Source organism: Colossoma macropomum, unplaced genomic scaffold (assembly GCF_904425465.1).
Source record: "Colossoma macropomum unplaced genomic scaffold, Colossoma_macropomum, whole genome shotgun sequence".
Classification (NCBI taxonomy): Eukaryota; Metazoa; Chordata; class Actinopteri; order Characiformes; family Serrasalmidae; genus Colossoma; species Colossoma macropomum.
The window spans coordinates 939,084-951,172 of record NW_023494804.1 but is presented as its reverse complement, the minus strand read 5'-3'; the positions used below and the strand labels follow the sequence as shown (position 1 = coordinate 951,172).

The 12,089-nt window shown below is 43.0% G+C and overlaps 1 protein-coding gene across 2 annotated transcripts in view; it reads left to right on the top strand.

Moving 5' to 3' along the window:
* fgf13b (fibroblast growth factor 13b) overlaps nucleotides 1-12,089 on the top strand; it is a 31,227-nt gene that overhangs the window by 11,380 nt on the left and 7,758 nt on the right. The window contains exons 1-3 of one of the 2 annotated variants that reach the window (XM_036595660.1): nucleotides 135-365; nucleotides 8,698-8,808; nucleotides 11,207-11,310. In XM_036595660.1, the coding sequence (XP_036451553.1) occupies nucleotides 335-365; nucleotides 8,698-8,808; nucleotides 11,207-11,310 (246 nt within the window). In that variant the 5' untranslated portion in view covers nucleotides 135-334. Of the gene's footprint in view, nucleotides 1-134; nucleotides 366-8,697; nucleotides 8,809-11,206; nucleotides 11,311-12,089 lie in introns of those variants that run through there. The other variant, XM_036595659.1, reaches the window with a different exon arrangement.

Sequence of the window (12,089 nt, the reverse complement as noted above, 5' to 3'; positions counted from 1 at the left end):
AGGGGGGGGAAACTGGGGGGAAATAGACCTTTTTCACTGAACTGTTGCTGTAACATTTACATGTAACCCTCTTTAGCATGTAGCTGCCCGGTGGAGGAGATGGTCACCCTGCTCCAGTGACCCTCAGCTGATGTTCCTGTTGGCAGGATCAGTGGTGATACAGTATGAATCATTGATGAGAGGCTGTAAACTCATAAAGTCCTGTCAGTAATGATGATAATGAGCTGCTCTCATCAGCGGCCTCGTCCGGCCTTAATGGGCCACAGACGAAGCTCAGAAAGCTCAGAAAGCTCCAGCTACTGTCTCTCTCTGTTCTCTGGACGTGAGGTCAGCGATGGCTTTTCCTTTAAAGAGATCAACATCAGGTACAGTGAGCTTCTGAGTACAACTGCATGCTTCTTTAGCTTGTGGACGAACAGTTTATGAAGTGATGGTTGTGGTTGGTGAGCGTTTTCTGCCGTACAGGTGTCAAACTCATGATTCGATTCAGTCACATTATGATTGTAATGGATCGTTTTGGTATGAATTATAATTCCATTTAAAAATGCAATCAGTAACCAAATGTAACTGGAGGAAATGTTTACACAGTACTGATAACAGACATTAAAAACAATACACCAGTATCTGCATTTGATTAGTTTTATGTTTCAAAGAAATCTGAGAATTTCACTTTGGCCAAAACATTAGTGCATACTTTATTGTATGTTATTGTAATTATAATCTGTTGTAGTATTCAAAAATCATTGCGGTCAAATTCGCACTGTAAGCTGACAGTTTGAGCTGACAGTAAATGGGCGAGTGTGGTTTAGTTTGGGTGTAGAACGGCAGTGAGAGAGTGACTCTGTGTGGCTCTGCTGCATTTCCATAGATGGTTCATGAGCTCACAGTAAACGAGGGGAAGCTTGTTATGCAACATTAGAAGCCTGAGCACTGATCACATACTGCAGTACAGTCACCTCCTAACACAGGCTAACACAGTGTAGAACAATAGAACACAGTCTAATACTGTCTAATACAGTCTAACACAGTGTAGAACAATAGAACACAGTCTAATACTGTCTAATACAGTCTAACACAGTGTAGAACAATAGAACACAGTCTGATACAATATAACAGTCTAACAGTCAAATACAACATAATACAGTCTAAAACAATATAATACAATATAACAGTATAAAACAGTCTAATACAACATAACACAGTCTAACCCATATGATACAGTCTAACACAGTCTAACCCATATGATACAGTCTAACACAGTCTAATACAATACAGCTCAGTCTAACACAGTCTAATCCATATGATACAGTCTAACACAGTCTAATACAATATAACTCAGTCTAACACAGTCTAACCCATATAATACAACATAACACAGTGTAATACTCTCTGACACAGTCTAACTCAGACCAACACAGCGTAACACAGTCTAATGCAGTCTGATACAGTCTATTACTGTTTAATGCAGCGTGGTGCTGCTGTGTGTAATTGGTAATAGACTGAGTTAGAGCTGTAGGCAGGTTATGAACTCACGCAGAGCTTAATTACAGATCAGAGCGTTTATTAGGAATGTGCATTATTAATTGCAGTAATAATTGTAAGTTGTAGTGTAGTGCTATCAGTGTGTGTGTGTGTATGAGTGTGTGTGTGGGTGTGTGTGTGTGTGTGTGTGTGTGTGTGTGTGTGTGTGTGTGTGTGTGTGTGTGTGTGTGTGTGTGTGTGTGTGTGTAAATGTGTCAGTGTCTCCCAGACAGCCCAATTTCAGCAGACACTGATGTTTCCACGACGACTTATTGGAGAGCACAGTCACGTTTCAGCTGAGAGAGAGAGAGATAGAGAGAGAGAGAGAGAGAGAGAGAGAGAGAGGCAGAGAGAGAGAGAGAGAATGGAGAGATAGAGAGGGAGAATGGGGGAAAGAGGGGGGAGATAGAGAAAGGGAGGAGAGAAGGAGAGAGAAAGAAAGAAAGAATTGAGAAAGACAGACAGAGAGAGAGAAAGAAAGAAGGGATAGTGAGAGGAAGAATGAGGGAGAGAGAGTGTGAGAGTGCATGCAGGGCGGTGTGTGCGCGCGTGCATGCTGTGCTGTCCTGCTGCAGAACGTTCTCTCTCTCTCTCTCTCTCTCTCTCTCTCTCTCTCTTTCTCTCTCTCTCACACACACAGTCTCTCTCACACACACAGTCTCTCTCTCTCCGCTAGAGGGCGCCCGTTCTTCTCTACAGTGTGTGAGCGCGCGCTGAGGTCCAATGCAGATCCTCCTGCTGCTCCAGCCCGAGCGCATCTGCAGCGCGAGCGCAGCGCAGAGCAAAGCAGAGCAGAGCGGCGGGGCAGCGCGAGCAGCAGAGGGGCACTCAGCGCCTGCGGCGGGGGCAGAATGAGGGGCGCGCGGGGTAACAGGTGCTGGCGCGTGTAGGAGCTTCCTCTCCGTCCTGCTGCTCTTCCTCGGCCGCCGTTAGGGAGCGATGCCAGTGCGCGCGTGGCACGCAGACGCCCTGCACGGGAGGCAACTTCTAGAAGACTCAGGGGCAACTCCGTGAGGGGGGGCAGCTGAGCGCGTGAGCCCGGGAAATACCCCCCTCTCAAACACACACACGCGCGTCCGAGCCCGCGCCCGCCCGCGCGCGCGCTCGCTCACACACACCCCGTCCAGTTTCAGTGTGGAACGTGCAGACAGACGCAGAGCAAGCTGGCTACTGCCGCGGCGATCGCGAGCTCTCTGATCCGGCAGCGGCGGCAGGCGCGGCAGCGCGCGAGCGGCACCGAGCCCATCGGCGCGTGCGAAAAGAACACCAGACTCAGCCTCTTCTCGCGGGTCAAACTCTTCAGCTCCAAGAAGAGGAAGAGGAGGCGGCCAGGTCAGCGCGCGCGAAAGAGCACTGTAGAGATCAGACTTCATCCTCTTCATCATCTTCATCATCACTGTGTATGTTCTTCATCATTCATCATGCTTTCCTCCTCATCCTCATGTTTTCTTCATGGGTTTGTGCTTAAAGAGAGAGAGAGAGAGCAGTCTTCATCATCATCATCATCTTCATCATCATTGTCATCATCTTCTTCCTCACCACCATCATCATCAATGATGAAGAAGAAAACATGCTGATGGAGATGGTGAGGAACACATGATGATGATGATGATGATGGTCTTCATCAGGACAGTCATCACCACCAACACCATCACCATGTTTACTTCATCATCATCATCATCATCACCTCCATGCTTCTTTCTTTTTTTTTGTTTTTCTGCTCAGAGAGAGAGAGCACTCTTCATCATCATCTTTACCATCATCATCTTCATTCTCCTCTGCTGAGAGAGCAAGCATTGTAGCAGAGCTTAATGGATCACCATCATCATCAATGATGAAGAAGAAAACATGGTGGTGAAGAAGGTGGAGGTGATAATGATGATGATGATGGTCATGATTACAATGAAGAAAACAAGATGAAGATGATGATGATGGTCCTCATCAAGACAGTCATCATCACCAACACCATCACCAAGTTCTCTTCATCATCACCATCATGCTTCTTCTTGGTGTTCTGCTCACAGACAGAGAGCGCTCTTCATCATCTACTTCATCATCATCTTCATGCTTCTCTGCTGAGTGACCGATCACTGTAGCAGAGCTTAAAGGATCATCATCATCATCATTGATGAAGAAGAAAACATGCTGATGGAGATGGTGAAAAACACATGATGGTGAGGAAGACGGTGATGGTGATGAAGTAAACAAGAAGTAGGTGATGCTGGTCTTCATCAAGGCAATCACCACTGACACCACCTTCATCATGTTCTCTTCACCATCACCATCATCATCCTCAGTTTCTCTGCTGAGAGAGCAGTCACTGTAGCAGAGCTTAATGGACAGAAGATAATGATCATGTTGGTAATGATGATCTTCATCATAATCCTCACCATCATCATCACTATCTGTACCATTATTATGTTTTCTTCTTCGTCATCAAGATCTGCATGATTTCTTTATCACAGTCATCATCACCGTCACCATCATCATCATCATCATAATCATTGTTTTCTTCACCATTAGGACCTTCATGCTTTCTTCATCATCACAGTTTCTTCTTCACCATCATTTTCTTCTTCATCAATAACATCACGCTTTCTTCATGAATACCATCACCATCATCACCCCATCTTGATCACCATGATCACCAGCATTATCAATACCTTCACCATCATCACCCCATCTTGATCACCATGATCACCAGCATTATCAATACCTTCACCATCATCACCGCCATCTTAATCACCATGATCACCACCATCACCATCACCTTGATCAGCACAGTCACCATCATCATCAGCACCATTATCACCACCATCTTGATCACCATGATCACCACCATCATCATCAGTACCATCACCATCATCACCATCACCTTGATCACAAGTCACCATCATCACCATCACCTTGATCACAAGTCACCATCATCACCATCATCTTGATCACCACCATCACCGTCATCACCATCACCTTGATCACCATGATCACCCTCATCATCAGCACCATCATCACCACCATCTTGATCACCATGATCACCACCATCACCCCATTCATCACCTTGATCACGTCACCATCATCATCATCAGCACCATCATCACCACCATCTTGATCACCATGATCACCATCATCACCCCATTCATCACCTTGATCACAAGTCACCATCATCATCATCAGCATCACCACCATCTTGATCACCATGATCATCGCCATCACCATCATCACCATCACGTTGATCACCACAGTCACCATCATCATCAGCACCATCATCACCACCACCTTGATCATGACAGTCACCATCATCATCAACACCGTCACCATCATCACCACCATCTTGATCACCACAGTCACCATCATCATCTTCTTCACAACCATCTTCATGTGTTCTTTAGCATTACCACCACCATCATCTTCATCAGTAACATCATGTTCTTCTCATCTTTACCATCATCATAATCCTCATCTTCATCACCATCATTGTCATCATCATTATGTTTTCTTCTTCATCATCATCATCCTCATCTTCATCACAGCCATCATGTGTTCCTCATCAGTACCATCATAATCATCACTAACATCATGTTCTCCTCATCTTTACCATCATAGTCCTCACCTTAATCACCACCATCACCATCATCCTCTTCATCTTCATCATCATCATCATCATTATGCTTTCTTCTTCATCGCCATCATCATCCTCATGTCCTGCATGCCTGCTCCTCTGGCTGGATTCATGAACGCTGCAGCAGCTGCTCGGTGATGTTCTTCATCATCTCTGCTGTGATGTTGGGGTGATGTTCTTCATCATCTCTGCTGTGATGTTGGGGTGATGTTCTTCATCATCTCTGCTGTGATGTTGGGGTGATGTTCTTCATCATCTCTGCTGTGATGTGGGGTTCGGTCAGCAGTGACGCGCTGCTGGCGCTGTTTGTTTGATTGCTGTGCTTTAGCTGTTTTTCACTCACATTAAGATGCGCTGCAGCTTCTCTTCAGGACTATGTGAGACCTTCTCTGTTTCACTTACAGCCCACAAACCCAGAGCTGTAGATGAGTCAGAGATACGCAGAGTCCTGACCACAGCAGAGCGCCGACCACAGCAGAGCTCTGTATCTGAGGAGCGATTATTGGCGCTGTGTTGTTAATTTGCCTTAATGCTGAGTGAAGACTGTGTTTACGTTTGAGCTGTTCCTCCGTCTGTCTGTCTGTCTGCCTCGCTCGGGAAGCGTCTGTGATTTGAGCTCATGGGACGACAGCAGCAGTTACACAATAAAGACTGCAGAGCAGGACAGTTTTCAGTGTATCAGTGTGAACATCAGACGCCTGTTTACTGAGAGTAAAGTGCTACTAAATGCAACAGCTGGCAGATTTATACTGTACCACTGAGTAACAGGGGGCAGGGGGGGTGTGGGGGGGTCCAGGTGGTCTAATAGTCTAATGCAGATCTTCTCAGTCCCGTCCTGAATGTTTTACTGCAATTAACTGATCTTACTAATCATCTAATTATGCATATTGTAATGTTTTGTTCATGAATTCTCAAAGCTAAAATGAATATCCTCTTATATGTTTTCAGTATATGATGTTTTTAAACCGGTACAGGGCCTTCGTCAGTTAAAGTGGGTGTGATAACTAACCAACACTAACCCAATTCATACTGGTTCATCTGAACGCTCTCCCTTATTAATGCTGCTTCATTCATACTGATTCATTTGAACATTCTCCCCTATTCAAACTCATTCATTTGAATGTTCTCCTCTCATTCATACTGGTTCATTTGAATGTTCTCCTCTCATTCATACTGGTTCATTTGAATGTTTGTCCCAATTCATACTGGTTCGTTTAAATGTTCTCCCTTCATCCATACTGGTTAATTTGAATGTTCATCCCCATTCATACTGGTTCATTCATACTGGTTCATTTGAACATTCTCCCCTTATTTGTACTGGTTCATTTTAATGTTCTTTCTCTTTCATACTGGGTCATGTAAACATTCTCCCTCAATTCAGACTGGTTCATTTATATTAGTCCTTACCCTCATTTACACAGTTCATTTTGGTTTATTTGAATATTCTCTTCCCATTCACACTGGTTCATTCACACTGGCTAAACTGCTGTAGCTGAATGGGTGGGGCTAAACTGATGTAGGCTGAATGGGTGGAGCTAAACTGCTGTAGGCTGAATGGGTGGGGCTAAACTGCTGTAGGCTGAATGGGTGGAGCTAAACTGCTGTAGACTGAATGGGTGGGGCTAAACTGCTGTAGCTGAATGGTGGAGCTAAACTGCTGTAGCTGAATGGGTGGAGCTAAACTGATGTAGGCTGAATGGGTGGAGCTAAACTGCTGTAGGCTGAATGGGTGGGGCTAAACTGCTGTAGGCTGAATGGGTGGAGCTAAACTGCTGTAGGCTGAATGGGTGGGGCTAAACTGATGTAGGCTGAATGGGTGGAGCTAAACTGCTGTAGGCTGAATGGGTGGGGCTAAACTGATGTAGGCTGAATGGGTGGAGCTAAACTGCTGTAGCTGAATGGGTGGAGCTAAACTGATGTAGGCTGAATGGGTGGAGCTAAACTGCTGTAGGCTGAATGGGTGGGGCCAAACTGCTGAAGGCTGAATGGTGGGGCTAAACTGCTGTAGACTGAATGGGTGGGGCTAAACTGCCGTAGCTGAATGGGTGGAGCTAAACTGCTGTAGCTGAATGGTGGGGCTAAACTGCTGTAGCTGAATGGGTGGGGCCAAACTGCTGAAGGCTGAATGGTGGGGCTAAACTGCTGTAGACTGAATGGGTGGAGCTAAACTGCTGTAGCTGAATGGTGGGGCTAAACTGATGTAGGCTGAATGGGTGGAGCTAAACTGCTGTAGGCTGAATGGGTGGGGCCAAACTGCTGAAGGCTGAATGGTGGGGCTAAACTGCTGTAGACTGAATGGTGGGGCTAAACTGCTGTAGCTGAATGGTGGGACTAAACTGCTGTAGACTGAATGGGTGGGGCCAAACTGCTGTAGACTGAATGGTGGGGCTAAACTGCTGTAGCTGAATGGGTGGAGCTAAACTGCTGTAGCTGAATGGTGGAGCTAAACTGCTGTAGCTGAATGGTGGAGCTAAACTGCTGTAGCTGAATGGTGGAGCTAAACTGCTGTAGCTGAATGGTGGAGCTAAACTGCTGTAGCTGAATGGTGGAGCTAAACTGCTGTAGCTGAATGGGTGGAGCTAAACTGCTGATATGTAAATGCAAGGGTTTTTGTGACATCATATTCAAAATAGGCTGTTTTTGCAGTCCAGTGTCCGTGTATGGACGGTGTTCACTGTGGAGTGAATGATTTTAAACTTTAAACTTTTTCACATACATCAAACTTTTATATTGAAATTCTTTTGTATCAGTATTCTGGTTTCTTTAACAGTAATATTTGCGGGGCAGTGGTGCATGTTTGTGTCAGGTATTGAATGGTCACCTACACAAAAACAGGGTTCTTCCAGGGTTCTTTAGTAAAGACAATGGCTTTATATAGAACCATGAACACTCAAAGAACCTTTTGCATGCTTAAATGATTCTCTGCATGGTGAAATCGTTCTTCAGACTGATGGAGAATGTGTTGTATACGGTTCTATAGAGAATCCTTTTAAAAATGGTTCTATTTAGCACCAAAAAGACTTGTTCTATTGAGATGGTTTCAAGTTTGCAACAGTAGAAGAGCCCTTTTTGATGCTATATAGAACCTTATACAACATATTCTCCATCAATCTGAAGAACCATTTCAGCATACAGAGAACCAATAAACCATGCACACAGGTCTTTGAGTGTTCATGTCTTTCACTGTCTTTACTTAAGAACCCTTAAAGAACCGTCTCTTTAGTACACAAAGGCCTGTGGAACTGAACCTCACTCTCCTGTTCTACTGTCTGATTTATGATCAAGCTCTTTCCCTCACCCTGTATTCCGCACTCCTCCACCACCGCTCGTCCACCGCTGCATGCTCTCTCTCTCTCTTTCTCTGTTCTCTCTCTCTCTGTTCTCTGTCTCTCTCTCTGTTCTCTGTCTCTCTCTCTCTCTTTCTGTTCTCTGTCTCTCTCTCTCTCTTTCTCTCTCTGTCTCTCTCTCTCTCTCTCTCTCTCTCTCTCTCTTTCTGTCTCTCTCTCTCTCTCTCTCTGTTCCGTCCTTCCTCCTCATCCTCTCTCTAAACTCCACAGAGCCTCAGCTCAAGGGGATCGTCACGAAGCTCTGCAGCCGTCAGGGCTTCCACCTCCAGCTCCAAGCAGATGGAACCATCGACGGCACAAAGGAGGAGGACAGCAGCTATGGTTCGTATCCAGGGGCGGGTTTAGTGATGCTGGGGTTCTGGGTGAAAGGCAGGAACGGCGCCCCCTGGAGGCACTTTTTAAATTAGCTGAGGTTCCAGAGTGGCGCCGCCGTCCACACTGCAGAAAACGATATATAATAAAATGAAATCATGTTAAATCCAGTCAGTTGACCAATAGATATTGCAGGTGAACATCCTCTTCTAAACTCCGCCCCCTGTGGAAATGAGCCAAAAGTCAGCACTGAAAATGCGGCTCCAGGTGCAAATATTTATCAGCCAAATTAGCAAATGGAAAAAAATGAACGCGATCTCAAAATGAGTAATACATAAACATATAAAACATACAGGTGAACAGCAAACTTCCTGAAAAAAACTTTTTTTGTATTTGCAACATTTTTTACTCAACATGTTGTTTCTGGGTTTTATTACTTTATTTGAAACTTTGCACAAAATGAACTCTATAAATTCGCTGTTTGTCGGTTTAGTCAGATAATTTGGTAATCATCGTGTCCCCTGACCTGAATACTGCGCGCTGATTGGCTGAACAGACTTGTCAGGTTCTGCTGGAGAGCATTAGAGTCAGCTCATTTTTAAAGGATTGAGTTTCTCGTTTTTTGCAGATGAACCCTTTACTTTATTCTTAAATGGTTCTCTGCATGGTGAAAGGTTCTTCAGATTCATGGAGAATGTGCTGTAGATGGTTCTATATGGAACCAAAAAGAGTTCTATTGTAACAAGCTTGACATTGTAACAATAGGAGAACCCTTTTTTGGTGCTATATAGTCCCAATTACAACACATTCTCCATCAATCTGGAGAACACTTTCACCATGCAGAGAACCATTTAATTATGCAGAGGGTTCTTTGTGTTCATGATTCTATATAGAACCATACTAAAGAACCCTTGAAGAGCCAGCTTTTTTAAGTGTGTAGATGAAAATAAGTGCAGCCCTAAAAATAGTTTTAAAAGAAAATCAGCGTTTTTATGAAAATCCTGAAATTAAATCTTTAATCTTTTTGTTCAATAAAATTGGTCCAAAATCACTTATAATAAAATCCTGATATTATGATTAATAACGTTTTTCCTTCTGTAACGTTCCTTATAAAGTGAGCGTATCAGAAATGAGACCGTGAGGAAGTACAGGCCCGTGTGGAGGTTCTGTAGTCGGTGACGCCCGTATGAGGAACGTCCAGTCTGAGCTGTTTATCTCTATACGCTCCTCCGTCTGAGCGTCGCCAGATCCTCTGACCCTAACGAGGTCATCATCTATGATGTCATAGAATTACTGTAGTTCCCTAAAGATCCATATTTGTAATGGAGATGTGTGAGTGTAAAGAACCTTTTAAGTGTTTCAAGAACCTTCTCCTAATGCAAAGCTTCTTTACCAATTTATGGGTTCTTCCTAGAACTTTTACATAATGTGGAGATTCTTTAAACAGTAAAAAGGTTCTTCACACACACACGTCTCACTCACAGAAAGGGCACCTTTATGTTTAACAGTGTAGAACAGTACGTATCATCTTTAGAACCTTTTTATTAACCGCAGGGCAGGAAAGAAACATTTTTTGGAAAAGGTGTTTTTTTTCTAGTAGAGAAAACTGGTACAGTTCCTTTTACAGTACCAGGTCTAGATATTAACCAGGTGAGTGTGTGTTGCAAATTCCAAAGTACTAGGTAATTATTTTGGGTAACATGATGGTAAGTTTCAGGGCAGTCTAACAATTACACTGAAACAGGTTCTAGGTATTAACTGGGTAAATAGAAAATATTTTATTGTGTCATTTATCAGCTCAATATCTAGAACCTGTTATTAATTACAGTGCAACTCAGTTAGATTTCTTTTTGCCACTTTAACCATTTTACCCAAAATAATTACCCAGCAGAGATTTAGAGTGTGTAACCCACAGTTAATATCTAGAACCTGTTCAGTGTAATTTAGTTAAATTGTATTGGAACTTTCATTATGCTACCCAAATTACTTATCTAGCACTTCTGAGTTTCTCAAGCACAGTTAATATCTAGAACATGTTCATTGTAGTTTATTTAAACTGTATTGGAGCTTATCATATTATCCAAAGTAATTATCTAGCACTTCATTGTTCCTCATGCTTTATTAATATCTAGAACCCATTCAGTATAATTTAGTTAAACTGTATTGGAACGTATCAATGTGCTACCCAAAGTAATTATCTAGCACTTCAGAGTTACCCTTACTCTTATTTGGTTAATACCTAGAACCCAAAGGACTGTATAAGAGGGCGCTAACAGTGACCATGCCTAGAGTCAGAGTTTGTTATGTTCTAATGGTGAGGCTGAAGCTGAACTGTTGGGTGCAGAAGGTCTCTGTGTTTAGCGCTGTGGACAGGTTCGGTTCTCACTCTGCTGATGTTCCTCCACAGCCATCTTCAACCTGATCCCCGTGGGGCTGCGCGTGGTGGCCATTCAGGGCGTCCAGACCAAGCTGTACCTGGCCATGAACAACGAGGGCTACCTGTACACCTCTGTGAGTAAAGACTGACCTCAGTACAGCTCCCTAAAGCAGCTCCCACCCCCCATATGGAAATATGATATAGGACAATATTTGGACTCCAAATATGACATATATCAGCATTTATGGATTTCCCCTATATCCAACTTACATTAGTCACATATGGGCAGAAATGTGATATAAATATGCCAACTTATTTCAAATTGGACATTTTCAAATATAGGACACATATTTCAGCCATTTATCGACATATATAAACATGTAAAAACACATATATTAACAATGTATGATAGAAAACATTTTTCATATGAAGAGTTCATTAGTACGGAAGTCCAGAGAGGCCATACGGTAGTTTTATTTGTTTAACTTTCTGGATTGTTGTCTTGAGATAACAAAAGTAGTTATTTTGAGATAATGAGTTAATTATCTTGTGATCTGAAGATAACAAAGTTGTTATCTTGAGATAACAAGATAGTTAACTTGTTAAAATTATTGCAGCAGCACTTGGCCTCTTAAAATTAATTTTTTCATAAATCATGTTTTTTATCCTGCATTCCAGGTGATATCAATCAGACTGCAGGTGTTTTTTTTTTGATTAAGTAAAAATAACTCAATAAAATACAAAATTAAACTTTTTTTCATTTAAATTTTGTTTTTTGGCAGAAACTCCAGTGGTCATTTCCTGTAAAAGCCATTTAATGGACACAAGTTTCTTTAAGGTCAATATTTAACATCGTTTAAATAAGAATATTCAGACAGCCGTCTTCTTTGTTCTTCCACAGACTTCATAATGA